This window comes from Leucoraja erinacea, chromosome 21, assembly GCF_028641065.1.
Source record: "Leucoraja erinacea ecotype New England chromosome 21, Leri_hhj_1, whole genome shotgun sequence".
NCBI classification, from domain to species: Eukaryota; Metazoa; Chordata; class Chondrichthyes; order Rajiformes; family Rajidae; genus Leucoraja; species Leucoraja erinaceus.
In genome coordinates, this window is record NC_073397.1 from 1,575,468 (window position 1) to 1,598,140 (window position 22,673).

At 52.5% G+C, this 22,673-nt stretch overlaps 2 protein-coding genes across 4 annotated transcripts in view; one reads left to right on the plus strand and one right to left on the minus strand.

The window, feature by feature from the left end:
• Positions 1-3,177: 3,177 nt before the first annotated feature.
• Positions 3,178-22,673, minus strand: part of ergic3 (ERGIC and golgi 3) — a 28,688-nt gene continuing 9,192 nt past the window's right edge. Inside the window, exons 8-14 of one of the 2 annotated variants that reach the window (XM_055651964.1) lie at positions 17,169-17,183; positions 14,728-14,759; positions 13,617-13,713; positions 8,617-8,681; positions 6,202-6,338; positions 5,492-5,547; positions 3,178-3,598 (exon numbers count right to left, since the gene is read on the minus strand). In XM_055651964.1, coding sequence (XP_055507939.1) covers positions 3,519-3,598; positions 5,492-5,547; positions 6,202-6,338; positions 8,617-8,681; positions 13,617-13,713; positions 14,728-14,759; positions 17,169-17,183 — 482 coding nt within the window. In that variant the 3' untranslated portion in view covers positions 3,178-3,518. The remainder of the gene's footprint in view (positions 3,599-5,491; positions 5,548-6,201; positions 6,339-8,616; positions 8,682-13,616; positions 13,714-14,727; positions 14,760-17,168; positions 17,184-22,673) is intronic. The other variant, XM_055651965.1, reaches the window with a different exon arrangement.
• On the plus strand, positions 10,789-13,264 carry romo1 (reactive oxygen species modulator 1). Of its 2 annotated transcripts, none has more exons than XM_055651966.1 (3): positions 10,789-10,896; positions 11,386-11,516; positions 13,067-13,264. In XM_055651966.1, the coding sequence occupies exons 2-3, from the start codon at positions 11,386-11,388 to the stop codon at positions 13,173-13,175; spliced, it is 240 nt and encodes a 79-aa protein (XP_055507941.1). In that variant the 5' UTR covers positions 10,789-10,896; the 3' UTR covers positions 13,176-13,264. The 2 variants fall into 2 exon arrangements, with proteins under 2 accessions (XP_055507941.1, XP_055507942.1); XM_055651967.1 differs by having other exon boundaries at positions 10,836-10,857.

Below are 22,673 nucleotides of genomic sequence, written 5' to 3' on the forward strand. Positions count from 1 at the left end.
CAAGATAGACTGGCAATTGATTCTCAAAGTGTTGACGATGGATATGCAATGGAAGGTATTTAAAGACTGCATGGATGAACTACAACAATTGTTCATCCCAGTTTGGCAAAAGAATAAATCAGGGAAGGTAGTGCATCCGTGGATAACAAGGGAAATCAGGGATAGTAGCAAAACAAAAGATGAAGCGTACAAATTAGCCAGAAAAAGCAGCCTAAAAGAGGACTGGGAGAAATTCAGAGTCCAGCAGAGGAGGACAAAGGGCTTAATTAGGAAAGGGAAAAGATTATGAAAGAAAACTGGCAGGGAACATAAAAACTGACTGCAAAAGTTTTTATAGATATGTGAAGAGAAAAAGATTAGTTAAAACAAATGTAGGTCCCTTGCAGTCAGAAACAGGTGAATTGATCATGGGGAACAAGGATATGGCAGACCAATTGAATAACTACTTTGGTTCTGTCTTCACTGAGGAAGACATAAATAATCTGCCGGAAATAGCAGGGGATCCGGGGTCAAATGAGATGGAGGAACTGAGTGAAATCCAGGTTAGCCGGGAAGTGGTATTAGGTAAATTGAATGGATTAAAGGCCGATAAATCCCCAGGGCCAGATAGGCTGCATCCCAGAGTATCTAAGGAAGTAGCCCCAGAAATATTGGATGCATTAGTGATAATTTTTCAAAACTCTTTATGATTCTGGAGTAGTTCCTGAGGACTGGAGGGTAGCTAATGTAACCCCACTTATTAAAAAGGGAGGGAGAGAGAAAACGGGGAATTACAGACCAGTTAGTCTAACACCAGAGTCAGTGCTAGAGTCAGTTATTAAAGATGGGATAGCAGCGCATTTGGAAAGTGGTGAAATCATTGGACAAAGTCAGCATGGATTTATGAAAGGTAAATCATGTCTGACGAATCTTATAGAATTTTTTATGGATGTAACGTAGAGTGGATAAGGGAGAACCAGTGGATGTGCTATATCTGGACTTTCAGAAGGCTTTCGACAAGGTCCCACATAAGAGATTAGTATGCAAACGGTATTGGGGGTTCAGTATTGATGGGGATAGAGTGGCTGGCAAACAGGAAGCAAAGAGTGGGAGTAAACGGGTCCTTTTCAGAATGGCAGGCAGTGACTAGTGGGGTACCGCAAGGCACAGTGCTGGGACCTCAGCTATTTACAATATATATTAATGATCTGGATGAGGGAATTAAATGCAACATCTCCAAGTTTGCGGATGACACGAAGCTGGGGGGCAGTGTTAGCTGTGAGGAGGTGCTAGGAGGCTGCAAGGTGACTTGGATAGGATGGGTGAGTGGGCAAATGCATGGCAGATGCAGTATAACGTGGATAAATGTGAGGTTATCCACTTTGGTGGCAAAAACAGGAGAGTAGACTATTATCTGAATGGTGGCCGATTAGGAAAAGGGGAGATGCAACGAGACCTGAGTGTCATGGTATACCAGTCATTGAAAGTAGGCATGCAGGTGCAGCAGGCAGTGAAGAAAGCAAATGGTATGTTAGCATTCATAGCAAAAGGATTTGAGTATAACAGCAGGGAGGTTCTACTGCAGTTGTACAGGGTCTTGGTGAGACCACACCTGGAGTATTGCGTACAGTTTTGATCTCCAAATCTGAGGAAAGACATTCTTGCCATAGAGGGAGTACAGAGAAGGTTCACCAGACTGATTCCTGGGATGTCAGGACTTTCATATGAAGAAAGACTGGATAGACTCGCCTTGTACTCACTCGCTAGAATTTAGAAGATTGAGGGGGGATCTTACAGAAACACATAAAATTCTTAAGGGGTTGGACAGGCTAGATGCAGGAAGATTGTTCCCAATGTTGGGGAAGTCCAGAACAAGGGGTCACAGTTTAAGGATAAGGGGGAAATCTTTTAGGACCGAGATGAGAAAAACATTTTTCACACAGTGAGTGGTGAATCTGTGGAACTCTCTGCCAGTTCATTGGCTATATTTAAGAGGGAGTTAGATGTGGCCCTTGTGGTTAAGGGATCGGGGGTATGGAGAGAAGGCAGGTACAGGATAACGAGCTGGATGATCAGCCATGATCATATTGAATGGCGGTGCTGGCTCGAAGGGCACCCTCCTGCACCTATTTTCTATGTTTCCTGGCTGTATCTCTAAACAGTGTATCTTCCCTTTTGCTCATCCTATACATATATATCTTTGTACAGTATGGTATCAACTAATCTGATCGGATTGCATGCACAACAAAGCTTTGCACTGTACCTCAATGCAAACCTTGCCCCGCCATATATGGTGCCAGCAGTATGGTATCAACTAATCGATCGGATTGCATGCACAACAAAGCTTTGCACTGTACCTCAATGCAAACCTTGCCCCGCCATAAAGTGCCAGCAGTAATGTTTCTGGGCGAGGGTGACAGTGCCGTCCCCACTGACAGAGGAACGTCTCCCCCCCCCCCCCCCCCCCCCCCGAACAACCTCGATGTTGTCTTGGATTCAACCACAATTAACGGATTCCATGTTCAATGTTTGTAAACTATTTTATTTCATGTAAATGACAAGAATCAGTTGCAAATGTTGATTTTGTTGTTCCACTTAACCCTGATTAGTAAAATTCAACTGTATCACAAAATCCTGTCACATCTCTCTGCTGCCCCACCACCCACTCTGCTGGTTAATCATTTGTCCAACAGGGCTTCCCTCTCCTCCTCTCCCTGGTCCCCTCATGATTTTCCAAGGACTTTGCCGATCGCATCTCAGTGTAGGATGCAGGTCAGGCCCACAGGTCCGTTTCTCCCTCTCCTCTCCTCTCCTCTTCTCTCCAGGGACTCAGTTCCCAAGGTCCCAAGGCCGAAGGCCAACTCTGCCCTTCACCACGCTGCCCAAACCCAGGGCAGAACTCGCAGCCAGCACTAACACAAATACAAGCATTCCTTTGGAAAACGATTGTCCTTTAAAAACTGGAACTTTCCACGACGGATGGTGAAACTTTGACCTTTTCAGGCTCTGGTGCCAGCAGGTCTGTCACTGTGGTCAATGGGGGTAGTGTCAGGGACTGGGGCAGGAGGCACACAGGGAGGGAGGGAGGGAGAGAGAATCTGAGGGAGGGTGTGGGCTTGGGAGAGAGGAGGTGTGGAGGAGAGAGGGGGTGTGGGGGAAGGAGGGAGGGGGTGTGGGGGAGAGAGGGGGTGTGGGGGGAGAGAGGGGGTGTGGGGGGGAGAGGGGGTGTGTGGGAAGGAGGGAGGGTGTAGGGGAGGGAGGTAGGGAGGGGGGTGTGGGGATGGGAGAGAGGGTGGTTGTGGAGGAGGGAGGGAGGGAGGGAGGGGGTGTGGGGGGAAGGGCCGGGATTGAGGGGTACCTGCCAGTGGGGTTTGCTGGATTGCCCCTCACGATACCGACACACAGGAAGAGCTGCTCACGGTGGTTATAAACGACAGCCAGCCAGACGGGCCGCAGGAGCAGTCTGATTGTGGGTGAAGTGGTTGAGGGTGGCGATGGGCTGTCCCGCGCTCAGGCCACGGCCAGCAGTCTCTCCACTGCTACGAGGCTTTCCCCAGCTCAATCTTCCTCTGAATCGCCCGGGCAGAGTAGTAGATCAACGAGTCGATCAAGCTTGCCACTGCAAGAGAGGCAGAGTTACAAGCCTGGCATCAGTGGTGCGGGGGGGGGGGGGGGGGGGGGCAGGGGGGGGGGGGCAAGGGGGGCGTGGGGGGCAGGCGAAGGGGGGGGGGGTGTGGAGCGGGGGGGGGGGGGGGTGGGGTGGGTGCAGGTGGGCAGGGGGGTGTGGGTTGGGGGGGGGGGGTGTGGGGCAGGGAGGGTGTGTGAGTGGCGAGGGATGTCGGGCAGGGGCGTAGGTTGGGTATGGGGGTGGTGGGGCAGGGGGGGGTGGGGCAGATGAGCGGGGGGTGTGGGGCGGGGGAGGTATTGGGCGAGAAGGTGTAGTTGGGGCAGGGGGGGGGGTGGGGGCAGGGGGAGTGGGGGGCATGGGGGGTGTGGGGCAGCGGGGGGGGGGGGGGGGGGGGGTGTGGGGCGGGGGTTGTGGGGCAGGGGGGTCTGCGCTCCTTGATACCTCTGCACTACAACATTCCCCAGACCCCTACCGTTCACTTTGAAGTTCCTATCCTGGTTCGACTTCCCAAAATGCAGCTCACACCTCCAAGACTGCAAGGAATTGTAGTGAAATGTGGCTGCAGCCCAGACGGTCACACAAACCAACCTCCCGGCCATTGACTGCATCTACCTTTCACGCTGCCTCGGCAAGGTCAGCAGCATAATCAAGGACCGGTCGCATCCCGGCTTCTCCCTCTTCTCCCATCGGGCAAAAGGTATAGAAGTGTGAAAACGCAAACTCCGTTGGATCCTGCTGTAACTTTTGCTAATCATCCATGCTAACTACAATACCACCCACTTTAGTGTCATCTGCAAAATTACCAATCATTTATTATACATTCTCATCCTTGCTACAAAGCAGCAACGGGCCTCCAGTCCAGCACTGATTCCGGAGACACTTGACTCGTCAGGGGCCTCCAGTCCAAAATGCAACCTTCCCCCACCACCCCCTCGCTCCTTACATGAAGCCAAGTCTCTATCCAGTCGGCTCGCTCTCCCTGGATCCCATGCAATCTAAACTTCCAGAGTAGCCTACCATGTGGAACCTTATCAACGGTCTTGCTGAGGTTCATATATATATAACATCTACCGCTTTGCCCTCGACAACTAAACTCAAACTCAACCTTTTTGGTTACTTTTTCCAAAAACTCAAGACTGTAAGACACGATCTCCCATGGACAAAACATGTTGACTATCCCTCATCAACCCATGTCTATATCTTATATCTGAGAATTCTCTCTAGTAACTTGCCTACCACAGGTGATCGGCTCACTGATCTATAGTTCCCAGGCTTTTCCTTGCAGCCTCTTAAATAGAAGCACAACATAAGCCACCTCCAGTGGCCGCCAACATTAGCATCTCAGCCGTGTCTAATGATGATTCATATCTCAGCCAGAGTCCCTCCAGCTTCCCACAGTGACCTTGGATGTACCTGGTCAGGCCCGGGAGATCTCCCCCTTCATACACCCGATACCCAGCACTTCCCCACCCGCGGTACAGACTGTTCTGGGCCTGCGCTGCAACAGTGCAGGGTCTTAACTTCTTTACGCAGAGAGTGGTGGTGGTGTGGAATGAGCTCCCAGTGGAAGTGGTGGAGGCAGGTTCATTGGTATCATTTAAAAATAAATTGGATAGGCATATGGATGAGAAGGGAATGGAGGGTTATGGTACGAGTGCAGGCAGATGGGACTAAGGGGAAAACAATTTGTTCGGCATGGACTTGTAGGGCCGAGATGGCCTGTTTCCGTGCTGTAATTGTTATATGGTTATATGGTTATATGGTTAGTGCAGCTGTCCAGAACGCTGCATGTGACCCGGAGACTATAAAGCTCAGTCCTGGATGGGCTCCAGCGCAGGCGGGCAATGCACGGACTGGAAATGCATCAGCGGAACAGCAGCCTACCTGTGAACACCCCTCCGATAATGGCACAGACCCCGGTCAGAAAGTGCGTGAATGATCTGTAACACAGGCCCTAGCAAAGGTCAGAGCGGCAGATGTCCCCACACACACACACACACACACACGTACACACACACACACGTACACACACACACATACACACACACACGTACACGCACACACACACACATGTACACACACACACACACACATACACACACACACACGTATACACACACACACGTAGACACACGCAGTCAGAGCGGCAGATGGTCCCCACACACACACAGGCGCGTATACACATACAGTGAGTGGCAGCCAGCCATGATGGTTCCCACACATACATGTACACACACGCGTACAGACACACACACGTACACAGACACACACATATACACACACAGAGTCAGCCAGCTCTGATGGTCCTCACGCCTACAGACACACACATAGAGTCAGACACGTACACACAGCCGCGACAGGCCAGCCCAGCTGCTCCCCACACATACACACACATGCACAAACAGACCCGTCAAACCTAGTGGCGGCACCGAGCTCCCACACCCCCGCGCTGCCTGCTCGATCCCTGTGCCCCCCCTCCACCCAGCCCCCGTGTGCCCCCCCCTCCCCCCAGCCACACACGTGTGCCCCCCCCCCCCCAGCCACACCCCCCCCCTCCCCCCCACCCGTGTGCCCCCCTCCCCCCAGCCACACACCTGTGCTTCTCTGTGAACTTGACCATCATGGGTGAGCGCTCGTACAGCACGAAGACCCCCGGCAGCCCCTGGTCCCCAATCAGCCCGTTGGCCACCTTCTCGTGCCGCGTCACCGAGAACTGGTTGGTCCTCACCATCTGGGGAGAGGGGGCATCAGTGACCGGTGCCCAGCGCCGCCCCACCCCCGACACACAGCTCCAGCCTCCCGAGGCTGGGCTGACCCTCCGTGCCAACCCAAGCCAGCCGCTCATTCCAGTCACTGGTCACCGACAGCTGCCACACAGGGGGGGGGTGGGGTGACACGCGGCAGGGTTGCCCACACAGGGCAGGGTACAGGCACAGAACTGTGCAGCACGCAAACAGGTCCTTCCACCCAACTCATCCATTCTGACCAACTTGCCTAAGCAAGCGGCACTGAGGGAGGGCCGCACTGTGGGAGGGGCGGTGAGGGAGGATCGGTGAGGGAGGAGCAGTGAGGGGGGGCGGTCGGTGAGGGGGGGCAGTCGGTGAGGGGGGGGGGGGCGGTGAGGGAGGGAGGGGGGGCGGTCGGGGAGGGGGGGCGGTGAGGGGGGGGCGATGAGGGGGGAGTGGTGAGGGAGGGGCGGTGAGGGGGGGGGCGGTGAGGGGGGGGGGGGCGGTAAGGGAGGGGCGGGTGAGGGAGTGCCGCGCTGTAGGAGGGTGGTACTGAGGGAAGAGCCATGCTGTAGTGGTACAGGTGCACAACCTTTTATCCGAAGATCCAAAAATAAATAACGAAAAGCTCCGAATAGCGACATTTTTTAGGTCCTTGAAGAAAGGTCCTTGAAGGCGTTCACCGAGGGCGGCCCGCAGAGGTGACATCGGAACCTCCGGTCGGTCCTCGAAGAAAGGGGAACTAAATCCCCATTCATAAAAAAGAAGGTGAGGGTATATTGCGCGGGAGGGTTAATAATTGACAATCTGCTGCTGCCTGCCCGCTGAGTTAAAAAGTTCCCACGGTAGACTCACGATACACACTGTATCGTGAGTCTTGCGTGGGAACTTTTTAACTCAGCGGGCAGGCAGCAGCAGATTGTCGCTACGTTCAGTTTCACCCCACATACACCCCTCTGCTCCCCGGCCATGTGTGTGACCCCCCCCCTCCCCCCCCCCCCCCCCCCCCTTGCCAACTGGCGCGGGGGCTTTACACTGTCTTCACGTTGGAGCCAGTGCCAGTCACCGGAGACGTCAGGACCAACGGGCACACCGGCCCCCAGGCCCACTGATTCACGGAGATCCCAGAGACCCACAGCCAGCAGCAGGACAACCCCGTTCCAACTCCAGAGGAACACGCTCCCCGTAGGGACAGAAGCTGATGGTGTGCAAGGTGCGTCTTGGTCTTGGGGTTGCGGATGAGGGGGCTGTGACGTCTCCGGCCACCCCCCTGTACAGGAGCTGAGACTGGGAACTGTGGGGTTGTTTGCAGTTGCAGAGGGAGGGGGCAAGGGCGGTACAGTTCCCAGTCTCAGCTCCATTCCAGGGGGTTGGCCGGAGACGTCAGGACCAACGGGACACCGACTGCAAGCCGGAGATCCCAGAGACTCACAGCCAGCAGCAACTCTAGCCCAGCCCCGCTCCAACTCCAGAAGAACCCGGGTTGCGGATGAGGGGGCGCAGCTCGGGCTGTGGGCGAACTGCCACTTGTCGCTGTAGCGGCCCATCGGGGAGCGGGTTCCTGTTGGTCCTGACGTCTCCTGGACAGGAGCTGAGAGACGTCAGGACCACCAGAAGCGCTCCCCGATTTACGGCGACAAGTGGCAGTTCGCCCACAGCCCGAGCTGCGCCCCCTCATCGGGACACCGACCCCCAGGCCCACTGCAAGCACGGAGATCCCAGAGACTCACAGCCAGCAACAACTCTAGCCCAGCCCCGCTCCAACTCCAGAGGAACCCGGGTTGCGGATGAGGGGGCGCTGCTCGGGCTGTGAGCGAACTGCCACTTGTCGCCGTAGCGGCCCATCGGGGAGCGGATTCCTCTGGAGTTGGAGGGACAGGGAGACACAGCGGCTTTTGAGAATGGTGGGCAATCACTTCCAAAGTTCTGCCCACACAGTCAGTACACCTCTCCTACACTTGTCTACCGCACTAAGGTCATCTCGCAGAGAATGATCCCAGCCTAACCCTCCCTATTCTCTCCTATTCTGCAAGAAAAAACTACACTGAAGACTCAAACGCGCGATCGAGTAACTGCCGGGATCGAGGCGCAAACTCGCGACCTTGCGGATATGAGCCGAGCACTCTACCACTGCGCCAGCCGTTAAAATCTACGCTAAAAATCTTCCATTCCGAAAGCCGAAAAATTCTGAATTACGAAAAGTGTCTGGTCCCAAGGCTTTCGGATAAAAGGTTGTGCACCTGTACTGAGGAAGAGAACATGGAACAAGTGAATCTGCCTCACCTCACCATCCAACTTCACGTAAATGGTGGGGACAATCTTCACAAAGTACTGGAACATCATGGAGGCTGGAAGAGAGATGGAGACAGATTAAGGTGCAGCTTGGGTGTGTTGATGATTTGCTTCTGAACCTAAACGAGCCATTTGGCCCCTCCAGCCTATCCCGCCGTTGACTGGATATGATGTGGGCCTCAGCCAATGGGGTCCACTCCTGCCTCAACTCCCCCATTCCGCGGTCATCTGATGGCCATGAACCATCACTGATTCACCCCACACCTTGCTGGACACGGACAAGCTGACAGGGAACTCCTCACTGTGCTGGGTGGACAGCCCTTGCCCAGAGCTGTGTCTCCCACTGAATCTCTTCACATCATCTAGTCATCACAAGAATGCGTTAAATCCGCAGTGTCCAGCACGTGGTTCCCAACAGGGAGTTATACACCAGTTAGCCTGACATCAGTGGTGGGGGAGATGCTGGAGTCCATTATAAAAGATGAAATAGCGGCACATTTGGTTAGCAGCAACAGGATCGGTCCGAGTCAGCATGGATTTACGAAGGGGAAATCATGCTTGACTAATCTTCTGGAATTTATTAAGGATGTTAAGGGGCTGTCCCACTGCGGCGACCTAATCCGCGAGTTCAGAAGAGTTTGTGCTCGACTCAAACTCGCAGCATGGTCGACACGTGGTCCGAGGATGTCCTATGAGGTTGCTGGAACTCTCCTTCATGCTCGAGGGAAGTTCCCGCGTACTCGCAGCCTCAGCTAGATCGCGGAAAAATTTTCAGCATATTGAAAAACTTTCCGCGAGTAACATTTTGTCAGCATGGTTCTTTTTGACTCACAGTGCAGTGGAGTGGGGTCGCTATTTAGTTACAGGCAATCGAGGGCAGCCGTAGGCAAGCTCCTTCGCAGACCGGGCATTTTAATTGGCTCATTGAAGTTTTCAGCACCAAGGAAAACTGAGGGAGAGCCAGTGGATGTAGTGTAGCTGGACTTTCACAAAGCCTTTGATACGATCCCACATAAGAGATTAGTGGGCTATTTTAGAGCACATGGTATTGAGGGTGGCATGGAATTGACATGGATAGAAAATTGGTTGGCAGACAGGAAACAAAGAGTAGGGATTAACTGGTCTCGTTCAAAATGGCAGGCAGTGACTGGTGGGGTACTGCAAGGCTTGGTGCTGGAACCGCAGCTATTTACAATATGCATTAATGATTTAGATGAAGGGATTAAGAGTAACATTAGCAAATTTGCAGATGACACAAAGCTGGGTGGCAGTGAACTGTGAGGAGGATGTTCTGAGGATGCAGGGTGACTTGGCCAGGTTGGGTGAGTGGGAAGATGCATGGCAGATGCAGTTTAATGTGGATAAATGTGAGGTTATCCACATTGGTGGCAAGAACAGGAAGTCAGATTATTATCTGAATGGTGTCATGTTAGGAAAATGGGAAGTACAACATGATCTGGGTGTCCTTGTACATCAGTCACTGAAAGTAAGCATACAGGTACATCAGGCAGTGAAGAAAGCTAATGGCATGTTGGTCTTCATAACAAGAGTTGAGTATAGGAGCAAAGAGGTCCTACAGATGTACAGGGCCCTAGTGAGACCAGACCTGGAGTATTGTGTGCCGTTTTGGTCTCCAAATTGAAGGAAGGACATTCTTGCTATTGAGGGAGTGCAGTGTAGGTTAATGAAGTTAATTCCCGGGATGGCGGGATTGTCATATGTTGAAAGAATGGAGCGACTGGGCTTGTATGCACTGGAATTTAGAAGATTGAGAAGGGATCTTATTGAAACATATAAGATTGTTGAGGGATTGGACAGGCTAGAGGCAGTCAATATCAAAGTCAATTTTATTTGTCACAGGAAACATGTTCCTGATGTTGGGGGAGTCCAGAACCTGGAGCCACATTTAAGGGGTAAGCAATTTAGAACAGAGGTGAGGAAAAACTTTTTCACCCAGAGAGTTGTGAATCTGTGGAATTCTCTGCCTCAGAGGGCAGTGGAGGCCAATTCTCTGGATGCTTTCATGAGAGTTAGATAGAGCTCTTAAAGATAGCAGAGTCAGGGGGGATGGGGCACTGATTGTGGATGATCAGCCATGGTCACAGTGAATGGCGGTGCTGGCTCGACGGGCCGAATGGCCTCCTCCTGCACCTGTTGTCCAGTGAGCGGCCGCTCTCTGCCTGGCGCATGCGCGCACAGCCGGGTCACGTGCCGCCCGCATGACGTCACGGGGTAAGATGGCGGCCTGGTGATCCGGGATACGGGGCCGCGGTGAGTGGGGATGGGGACGTGGGGACACGGGGACGTGGGGGCTCGGGGGCCGGGGCTCGGGGAGCGGGGACACGGGGACTCGGGGAGGGGGGGAGCGGGGACACGGGGGGGCCGGGGCTCGGGGAGCGGGGACACGGGGACACGGGGACACGGGGAGGGGGAGCGGGGACACGGGGGGGCCGGGGCTCGGGGAGGGGGAGGCGGGGGGGCTCGGGGACGTGGGGGGGGGGGGGGGGGCGGGGAGGGGGAGCGGGGGGGCCGGGCGGGCTGCGCTGTCCCGGGTCAGGGGGATCAGTTGGGGGGGGGGGGGGGGGAAATTGGGAGCACAATTTAGTGCAAGGATTGCGGGGAAGGATTAGGGGGGGAGGGGGAGTTGGACTTTGCGCATTGGGAGAGGGTTGATACCAGGGAGCAGCGAGTCAGGCCTGGTGTCCCTGTGTGGGGGTGGGGAGCTGCTGCTGGCACCAATAACCATCTGCCCTCTCCTAGATGCCAGTCACTGTGGGATCGTACGGACAATCACAGCCCAACTGTTTCGACAGGGTTAAGATGGGCTTCATGATGGGCTGTGCGGTTGGCATGGCAGCTGGAGCCTTGTTCGGCAGCTTCTCCTGCCTCCGGTCAGTACAGCGCTGGCGTGAGTCTCATTGGCCTTGTCCCCTATGCCCTAGTTGTAGGTGCTGGGACCCAAGGCCACATTCTCCAGCTCTAGCACATCCTCATCGCACCTCCCCGCCACCCCTCCCACGCTGGTCCAGGATCCTGCCCTCGTCCCCACGACCCTGCTGCTGGTGGTAACTGCAGCCGACAGCCATCTCTACGTGAAGGATATAATGCTGAGGATTTATCTGGTCCGATCACATTTGGAATATTGTGACCAGTTTTGGGCCCATATCTGGAGAGATGTGCTGGCGCTGGAGAGGGCCAGAGGAGGTTTATAAGAATGATCCCGTGATGATTGGGTTAACATATGATTAGTTTTGACGGCTCTGGGCCTGCACTCACTGGAGTTTAGAAGAATAAGGGGGGTGCTCATTGAAATATACTGATTAGTGAAAGACGTGGATAGAGTGCATGTGGAGAGGACGGGGCAAGTGAGAGAAGAACTGCTGTAGATGTGCATTGGGTGAAGGAGCCAAGCCGGGCGTCTGCAGTAACTCACTACCGTCAGTGTGGGGCTTAGCTCCAAAACTACTGGAGCTCCCCGACGGGGGATTTGCTCAGGGTGCCCATTTTAAGGCACCCATAGCATAGATAGATCTGCCCCCACAGCAGGAGGATCAAAAACAAGAGGGCCTCCATTTAAGGTGACAGGAAGGACTTTTAAAGGGAATCTGGGGTAATTGTTTTCTTGCAGATCAGTTGATATCTGGAATGCGCTGCCAGAGGTGGTGGAGTCAGATGGAACCAGTGTTTCAGAGGCATTTCGACAAGCACTTGAATAGCAAGGTTTAGTGGTAGACCTAATAAGGGAATAGTGTAGATGCACATGGACGTGGTGGGCTGAAGGGCGTGCTTCTGTTGCACCAGTCGCTGTAGGCATGTCAGTCCCTCTGTGGAGACTGGTCTTCCACCAGAGTGGGCCTCACGGCTAGCCCCGCGTGACATTACCGATGCCCTGGCCTCCCCAGTGGCTACCAGTGAGAGTGGCCATAACTGCAACACTATGTCCCACTGTTGCATTCCCTGCATCGCTGTGCCCAGTGGCAATGCAGTCAGAGCTACAGCTGCACACCTCCCGACCTCGGGCGCTTCCTGTGTGGAGTTTGCACGTTCCCGTGACCACATGGGCTTCTTCCCACACACATAGTTTGGCCAGCAGCTAATGGGGGCGAGTGGTGAGGGACCTGGGTGTCTTTGGGCACCGAGGGCGAGTAGGTTACTGGCAGATGGGGCTTGTGTAGGACTGGGTGGGCCGAATGGTGAGATTACACATAAACCAAAGTGGGCCGAGTCTATTAAGACATTGGTGTGCAGGTTACTGGGAGCTAGGTTGTGGAGTTGGGCTAGCACGGGCTGGGTGGGCCGGGTGGGCCCTGTGTAACGTGCTGTGCTTGGTCCTAGGCTGCTTGGCCACGAGCTGCTAGAGGGGAGTGTGTGGTCGGGCTAGCACGGGCTTGGTGGGCCGATTGATGGCTGGTGGTGTCTAATGCACTGTGCTTGGTCCTAGGCTGGGGCTGCGGGGCCGCGAGCTGCTGGGAGGGGTCGGGAAGACCATGATGCAGAGCGGAGGCACCTTCGGCACCTTCATGGCGATCGGAATGGGCATCAGATGCTGACAGCCGGCACCAGGATCAAGGCCCAGCCTCGCTGCCCGACTGACATTACACTGAGAATAATGGGAGAATAAAGATTATTTGCTATTGTATCGGGTTGAGAAAGTTATTGTGTCTGACTGGAGGGCCTGTCACTGATCTATTACTGATGTAGCACATGGCGGCAGCAACGTGTGTTCACTGGCGTCCACTGCACATGAGATGATGGAGGATCACAGCAGTGTCCCGAGGAATCACCCACGGGTGGCATCATTACCCATGTGGGGAGGAACGGGTGCTGTGGAGTTCAGTGGTGGGGTAGATGCTGATCCCTAGCCATGCCCCAGCAACAGGGGGCTGGGGTTAAACCTGTTCCTTTTGCTACTCATATTAACACTGACCCTCTGGTCTTGGCCTGAAAGCTACACACCATTGCCCTCTCCAGTTCCCCGCTGATCTGCCTACCTTGTTGAGCCGTGATGTTGCTTCCATCGAGAGGGTTGACTATCCCTGGGTAGTCACTGCCAAAGGAGAGGTGCCTGATGTAGTGGGACATGTTTATCTGGGGGAGAGAGTGCAGACCACATTACTCCCCAAACAGCTCACAGCGGGAAGCCGGCCCTTCAGAAGGGAATGTGAACAAGCTCAGGGGCTGGTTCACACCTGGAGTTCCACATCTGCACCAGTGGCAGCTGTGCCCGCAGACTCCTTAACGTGAAACATTGGCAGATGTGAACAGATTGAACAGCAGAGGCAGTGTGAGGCGGCAAGAGATGGGGTGGCGATGATGCTGGGAGGAGCCAGGGGTTGTCGGTGAGACGAGCCTGGTGTCGTCATAGAGTGACGAGGTGAATGTGTGGGTGGGATACAGAGTGCAGTGCTGTACCTCCACCCCTCCTGACATCACCCCTACGGCCCAGCTACATGTACAGCTCATATGCAGGAAGGTGATGCAGATGGTAGCTGAAGTGAAAGGAATGAAGACTCGAGTGTCTGAAGAAGGGTCTCCACCCGAAACTTCACCCGTTCCTTCTCTCCAGAGATGCTGCCTGTCTAGCTGAATTACTCCAGCATTCGGTATATAGCTCCCTCCCTTATGGAAGCCTTGGTCACTGGAAGACGTTATTTGGAGTTACTGCTCTAAATGCCTCAGTTCGATCATCTCGGTGATGATACCCAGCACTGGGCCCTGGCTTCACAATACTGCCCTGGTCTTCCCCAGGAGGCTGCTCCACACTCACACCACGTGAAGGCAGGCAGGCAGACTGCGAGATTACTCCAGGTGGAACGCTTCCCATTTCACTCAGCACTATCAAGCAAGTTATGTGACTAATTTGGGAGTTTTGTTGGAGATACAGCATGGAAGCAGATCCTTGAGCCCACCAAGTCCATCAATCACCCACTCACATTAGTTGCTAATCCCACTCTCTCCTCCACACAATGGGAGCAATTTCACAAATGCCAATTGACCTAGAAACCCGCATGGATGTGGGTGGAAACCGGAGCACCCGGAAGAGACCCACGTAATCACCATTCAACAAATATTACACAGATGGAAGCTGTGAATTTTACCTACATTGTCCAATCCAAATGTTTGCAGGTCATGAACTGGGAGAGAGAAATGGGAGAAAAAAGATTGAATTAGAAACAGTAGTGGAGGCTGACAACAATGAAATATGAAACAAGCGGCAGAAACACCAGGGGACTGGGTCAGTGTGCTGGGCCACGGGGAATGACACGCAGGGTGGGACCGGCTCCTGTCTCGCGGCTCCAGGCCTTGGAGCAATAATCCAATCAACACCTGATTATTTGACAATATCCATTGCTTGCTTATTCAAGTCATGGATCTTTACTGATATCACCCAACTTGTCCCAATGACGGGGTGGGGTCCAGACATTGGGAGGTGGTCCCTAGGGCAGGGGAAGGGGGGGTGGAGTGGTCTCTGTGGGTGGGGTGTTGGGGGGTCCCTGGGGAAGGGAGCCAGTCCCTGTGGGGGGGAGCATTTTGCATTTACTTCTCACTCAGGATAATTACTGTACATGAGTGATCTGGTTAATATTGCAGGCACAATACATGTACGACATATCAATTAGTATTTGTTAATAACTCTTTCCATGCACACACATTGCTGAAGGTTGTGAAAGCACAGGCAGATCTGTTGTGCCGGGAGTTATGGACCGTCTCGGATTGTCCGGCCCTGGGATCAACCAATACAGATTGCAGACTGGAGGAGACAGGTCTGTGCTGGAGGGAATGGCTAGGCCTGGGCTGGATGTGACGGGTTTGGGGCCGAGTCTACAATTAGTGGTGCGGTGAATGGCCTGTTCCATCACAGAGAGGCCCACCCACACAGTCTGTCACCATATAGCCAGTGGGCCTTTCACTCTGCTGGGGACACTGGCTGTGTGTGGCAGCATTATCCGTATTCAGAGAATATGTAGAACACTCACACGTCACCATTAGAACAGTGCAGCACAGGAACAGGCTCTTTGGCTGAGCATGATGCCAATTCAACTCAACCCGTCTGTCTGCATGTGCTCCATTCCAGGCCTGTTCATGGTCTAAATGTCTCTTAAATGTTTTGTATCAACCTCCATCACCTCCCTAGGCAACACATTCCAGGCACCCACCACTCTTTGTGTAAACAGCTCACCATACAAATCTCCATTTAACGTTCCTCCTCCACCTTAAACCTATGCCCTGGGTATTTAGCATTTACCCAGGGAAAAACACAACTCACTCTGTCTTTGCGTCTCCTAGTTTTATGTATTTCTCACAAGTTGCCCCGTAATTGCTAACTATCCAGAGAAAGCAATCCAAGTTTGTCCAACCTCTCCTTATAACATCCTGTTGATTCGACACCCTCTCCGAAGCCTGCCCATCTTTCCTACACGGACCAGAACTCCATTTGTTCAAATTAAACAAACAATAAACCCAGGTCAGCCCTCGGGTGCAAGCCTAACCGTGGGTGTGTACGAGTTACAGAATCACTCAACTTGGGGAAGGGTTCTGGAAACCTCAAGGAAGCCACTGCACCACACTGCACTGGTGGTTAAAGACATAATTGTCATCATATATTGTATTAATACCCATCATATATTGTGACGACTGCAGTATTATATCGTGATAATTGCAGTAATATATTGTCATCATTCACTGAACACGGCACCTGCATCAGTGAGAGCTTCACCCACGGTAGGGCAGCCCAATGTTGGTGACGAGCACTGGGTCCACAGCATGTCCGCCCTTTACAGTGGGCTGCAGCCCAGACCTCCGCAGACATATATATATGGTCAGTGTTTGTCGGCACCGGGCCTGGACTGGCTGGAGTTTAGAAGGATGAGGGGACCATGAGGGGAAATGAAACTTACCGAACAGTGAAAGAGTGGATGTGGAGAGGATGTTTCCATTAGTGAGAGTCTTGGATCAGAGGTCATTAAAGGACGTTCCTTTAGGAAGGAGATGAGGAGGAATTTCTTTAGTCAGAGGGTGGTGAATCTGTGCTATTCATTGCTGCAGACGGCTGTGGAGGCCAAGTTCATGGATATTTTTCAGGCATAGACAGATACATTCTTGATTAGTACAGATGTCAGGAGTTATGGGGATAAGTATGGCGTGGGAGGGAAAAATAGATCTGCCATAATTGAATGGGAGGCTTGATGGGTCGAATGGCCTAATTCTGCTCCTATCTCTTATGATTCCCCACCCCCCTCCGCCAGACAGACACCTGGCTCCCAGACACCCAGCATAATCACTAATGTAGCTGCAGGAGTTTCTCTGTTCCCTGGCACTATATTAAGATGCATCTCACACTCACTGTTCACTGAATTTCCATCACGCTGCTGCACAGATCCATGTTATAACACACTGGTTAACACACAGCATGGACAGGGAGCAGAGCAAGCAGGTTTAGTGAAGGAGCGTTTCACAGGCATTCCAGCAAATGAATTTTCACAAGATGTGGAGAATTATTAAAGGCTTGCAGAAGTGAGCAGAATCCAGAATTAGTCACTTACTCTCAACAGCATGTACTGCAAAGGAGAAAAGAAACAATTTTTAAAAGTGGAAAAGCACCTTAGAGCAAACAAGCAGAAAACCCAGTGAATCTTAGAGAAGAGATACCTTCACACTCAAATAGAAGGTTGCAGAGCCCAGACCATCACCACAGCACCAGAGGCAGTGTGTGTGTGCGCGTGTGTGCGTGCGTGCGGTGTATGTGTGTGCGTGCGTGTGTGTATTCCAGACTGCTTCACCCCATTCCCCTCACCAGCCCTGTCCTTCCCTCTTCCCCCCAGTCAGGGGAACACAAGGAGGCCATTTACCCCGACCTCAGTAAGACCACTGATGATTTGTCTCCACATCCTCTCACCAATTCAGTCTTGAATATAGTCTTCAAATGAGCTTCTTAGGGAGGGAATTCCAGCGATTCACAGCCCCGAACGGCACCCCCCCCCCCCCCCCCCCCCATTCTAGAGCCATCCAGGAGCAGCATCAGGCTTGCATCACCTGTCGCTGGGCACCCGTCAGATAGCCACTCATTCTTTTACATTCTGAAGGCAGGCCGAGTGCTTCAACTACAATCCCAGGAATTAATCTGCCAAACCCATGCTGCACTCTCTCTGCCACAGAAGGGTAACAGGCCCTTCGTTCCACTGCGTCTATGCTGCCAATCACACCTATCTATACTAATCCCATTTGCCTGCATTAATTCTGTGTTCCTCTGTGCCCTCTCATTCACGTACCTGTCCAAATACCTCTTAAACATTGTCACTGTTCCTGCCTCCACCACGTCCTATGGCAGCTCGTTCCAGATACCAATGACAAGGTGTGAAAGCTAACCCCTGACTTCCTCTTTAAATCTCCTCTCTCTCGCTGCAAACTTTCACCCTCTTAATTTTAGACGCCCCTGCCTGGCCACCGACCCTGTCTGTGCCTCTCATCATTTTCTAGACCTCTAGCACTTCACCTCCCAGCCTCATTTGCTCCGAGCCTATTCAATCTCTGTTGATAACTCAAGCCCTCCATTCCCGGGAGCTCTCTCTCGTATATTCACATCCTCCCTGTGGCAAGGCAAACAGAACGGCACACAACTGCAGCCAAACCCAAGTATTACATAGAAACATAGAAAATAGGTGCAGGAGTAGGCCATTCGGCCTTTCGAGCCTGCACCGCCATTCAATATGATCAAGGCTGATCATCCAACTCAGCATCCCGTACCTGCCTTCTCTCCATACCCCCTGATCCCTTTAGCCACAAGGGCCACATCTAACTCCCTCTTAAATATAACCAATGAACTGGCCTCAACTACCTTCTGTGGCAGAGAGTTCCAGAGATTCACACTCTCTGTGTGAAAAACGTTTTTCTCATCTCGGTCCTAAAGGATTTCCCCTCTATCCTTAAGCTGTGACCCCTTGTACTGGACTTCCCCAACATCGGGACCAATTTTCCTGCATCTAGCCTGTCCAACCCCTTAAGAATTTTGTAAGTTTCTATAAGATCCCCCCTCAATCTCCTAAATTCTAGCGAGTACAAGCTGAGGCTATCCAGTCTTTCTTCATATGAAAGTCCTGACATCCCAGGAATCAGTATGGTGAACCTTCTCTGCACTCCCTCTATGGCAATAATGTCCTTCCTCAGATTTGGAGACCAAAACTGTACGCAATACTCCAGGTGTGGTCTCACCAAGACCCTGTACAACTGCAGTAGGACCTCCCTGCTTCTATACTCAAATCCTTTTGCTATGAATGCTAACATACCATTCGCTTTCTTCACTGCCTGCTGCACCTGCATGCCTACTTTCAATGACCTCACATTTATCCACATTATACTGCATCTGCCATGCATTTGCCCACTCACCCAGCCTATCCAAGTCACCTTGCAGCCTCCTAGCATTCTCCTCACAGTTAACACTGCCCCCCAGCTTAGTGTTTCACCCGCAAACTTGGAGATGTTGCATTCAATTCCCTCGTCCAAATCATTAATATATATTGTAAATAGCTGGGGTCCCAGCACTGAGCCTTGCGGTACCCCACTAGTCACTGACTGCCATTCTGAAAAGTACCCGTTTACTCCTATTCTTTGCTTCCTGTTTGCCAGCCAGTTCTCTATCCACATCAATACTGAACCCCCAATACCGTGTGCTTTAAGTTTGTATACTAATCTCTTATGTGGGACCTTGTCGAAAGCCTTCTGAAAGTCCAGATATAACACATCCACTGGTTCTCCCCTATCCGCTCTACTAGTTACATCCTCGAAAAATTCTATGATTCGTCAGACATCAATTGGTCCGCCATGTCCTTGTTCCCCTTGATCAATTCACCTGTTTCAGACTGCAAGGGACCTACATTTGTTTTAACTAATCTCTTTCTCTTCACATATCTATAAAAACTTTTGCAGTCAGTTTTTATGTTTCCTGCCAGTTTTCTTTAATAATCTATTTTCCCTTTCCTAATTAAGCCCTTTTCATCTTGTGTTTTTTCATTATTTCATCTTGTGCTGCCTCATCAGTGGCTAGTGGAAGTCCAACTGCCCTGCACCAGCTTCTCCCCTCATCCCCTCTGTTCGTTACAGCCTCAAAAACCTTCATGTTCCTTTCATAAATCCAGTGTGAGTCTGCCTAATCCTACATCGCTCCATGAGCGCACCCTGCTGGCCAGGATGACCGTGGTTGACCGAGGGGGAGGGGGGTGAATGGACAGGCTGATCGTGGTGGGGCGAGGGGAAATGGCCAGGATGCGAGTGGGGGGGGGGGGGACTGTGTTTTCCTGGATGCTAATGATCATTGAGCTGCTGGCACCACACTCACCCCGGCTAATGGATGCTGTTGCACATTCTCTCGGCTCACGCAGTGTTGATGCTGAATGGTGTTGTGAAGCAGGCGGGCAGCTCCCCGCAGGCCTCCCAACCCTCTCAGTCCCTCGTGGCCACAGTATTCACGGTGGAGTTTCTAGACAATGGTGACCGCGGATGGTGATGGTGGAGGATGGCACCAGTGATGCCATTGAATGTCCGGGGTAAGGGGTTAGAACCTCTGCCCCTCCTCCAGCCCATTCTCCCCACCCCCTCACGCCCCACCTCCACCCTTCGTTCATAGCAAAAGGATTTCAGTATAGGAGCAGGGAGGTTCTACTGCAGTTGTACAGGGTCTTGGTGAGACCACACCTGGAATATTGCGTACAGTTTTGGTCTCCAAATCTGAGGAAAGACATTATTGCCATAGAGGGAGTGCAGAGTAGGTTCACCAGACTGATTCCTGGGATGTCAGGACTTTCATATGAAGAAAGACTGGATAGACTCGGCTTGTACTCGCTAGAATTTAGGAGATTGAAGGGGGATCTTATAGAAACTTACAAAATTCTTAAGGGGTTGGACAGGCTAGATGCAGGAAGATTGTTCCCGATGTTGGGGAAGTCCAGGACAAGGAGTCACAGCTTAAGGATAAAGAGGAAAATCCTTTAGGACCGAGATGAGAAAAACATTTTTCACACAGAGAGTGGTGAATCTCTGGAATACTCTGCCACAGAAGGTAGTTGAGGCCAGTTCATTGGCTGTATTTAAGAGGGAGTTAGATGTGGCCCTTGTGGCTAAGGGGATCAGGGGGTATGGAGAGAAGGCGGGTACGGGATACTGAGTTGGATGATCAGTCATGATCACATTGAATGGCGGTGCAGGCTCAAAGGGCCGAATGGCTCTACTCCTGCACCTATTTTCTATGTTCTATGTTTCGGGCCCGGCCTTCCTTCACCTCCCCCCCCCCCCCCCCCCATTCCACTTCACCCCATTCCCCCTGCCCCTTGTCTTCAGACTTCTCTAGATCAAATGCCACTGCCCCTGCCCTGCTGATCTACATCTCTCTCTGGGCTGAGGCAACTGTCCACCCTATCTACACTCCACCAGTCAAATTGTCATGCAAATCACTTATATACGTGGCATTCAACAAAGCTCCAGCACCCATGCCTGAGATACACCATTTTGTTTTATTTGTTCCTCGTTCTAGTTTAGGTAATAAAATAATGAAAAGAGTAAACTGAAGTAAAACTGTGATAATCTGGATTTCACTGGCAAGTTTACTGCTGTAAGCACAGGGTTTCTGACCAGAGGGCACTTGGCTGATGAAGAATGGTGGGGGTTTGCAGGGACCTGTGCACGGGTAAACCAGACTGAGCCCTAGTTTGGCAGTGGTGCCTGAGGGGAGAGGCAGCAGATGACACCTGCGCTGCCTGGTCTTTAGACAAACACAAGGTGATTTCAGGGCAGGATATGAGATTCTTACACAGCTCGACAGGGGAAGTGTCAGGGTGACATCACCCCGGACCAGTGGCCTATAGTGAGGGTCAGAGTCTCTCCACAAGGGTTTGGTTCTTTACAGTAAAGATTTCATCACACAGAGGGTAATAAAACTGTGGCAAACTGTCTGGGTGCAGTCAGTGAGTGTAATTAAGGCAAGGGTCAATTGCACTTTAGATATTCAGAAAATCTAAATAGAGACCAAGTGCAGGGAAGTGGCGGTGAAAGCTCAGCCGTGATCTTATAGAACAAGCACACGGGCCGAGTGGCCTTACCCTGCTGCCATTTCTTACACATTCAATGCTGGAAAGCTTGAATTACACAAATTTACAATAGTTGATGGAGCGTAGTTCATTTAGCCTCCTAACGTGTGATGTAGCAGAAATTGTTAAACTGGTCACTTGGAGTTTAATCCCATGAGCTGGTGATTGAGGATGGTTTTATGGTGACGGTGTTAATGTGCCCGCTGTTCTCATTCCGCCATTCCCTGCCGTATGGAAGCAGCCCCGACAGGCTACCCCAAGCAGCACAGTGTGCAGTGATGGACTGCAGGAGCACCAGCCTCCGCTACCTGCGGGGCTAATGGGCCTCACACAGCGACTGAGACCAGGCAGCTGGCCTGCGGCCGCACGCAGTGAGGATGGGACGGGATGGGGCAGTGTGGGGACGGACGCCCACAGGTCAGCCACCGCTCTCAACAGCCACTCGTCTTACCAGCGACACAATCATACCTCACACTTTACAACTGAAGATTGTGGGGCTCAGTTTTGGACATTTCCCCCTTGCCATTAATTTCACGTCCATTCTTGTAGAGCGCTGCTAGTGTAGTGGGACACTCCCGTGCAAGTAACTGTGGCACCCCCTGGCCGAGCATTGCCACATCCAAGCGTGAATGTTACCTGTTTTTAAATCACTCATAATCCCCCCCCGTGAAACTCTCCCTGCCCCATGGCCCGACGAGGTGTCTCGCCTACACTCCAGCATCACGGCCACCTGTGGGTGACACTTGTTCCATCACAGGAGCCCAGGCTTCTGGTGCCGAGGGGAACACTGTGCACCAATCCCACACGGCTCTGCACAACCGGTGTGACTGACAGTCTCCCCCTGGCCCCAACAACAGTCCATGACCCACCCCCAAACAATCTGATCATCCCCACCGCCCCCAACAGTCTGACCCATCTGGAACACGCTGTACCCACCCCCCTCACCCCACACCAGTCTGCCTGTCCCCACCC

What these genes read in the sequence shown, in the direction of transcription:
- romo1 (XM_055651966.1), top strand. Translation starts at nt 11,386, where the DNA reads ATGCCAGTCACTGTGGGATCGTACGGACAATCACAGCCCAACTGTTTC. An exon ending in GGCAGCTTCTCCTGCCTCCG is followed by an intron (nt 11,517 to 13,066) that starts GTCAGTACAGCG and finishes GCTTGGTCCTAG; the next exon opens with GCTGGGGCTGCGGGGCCGCG.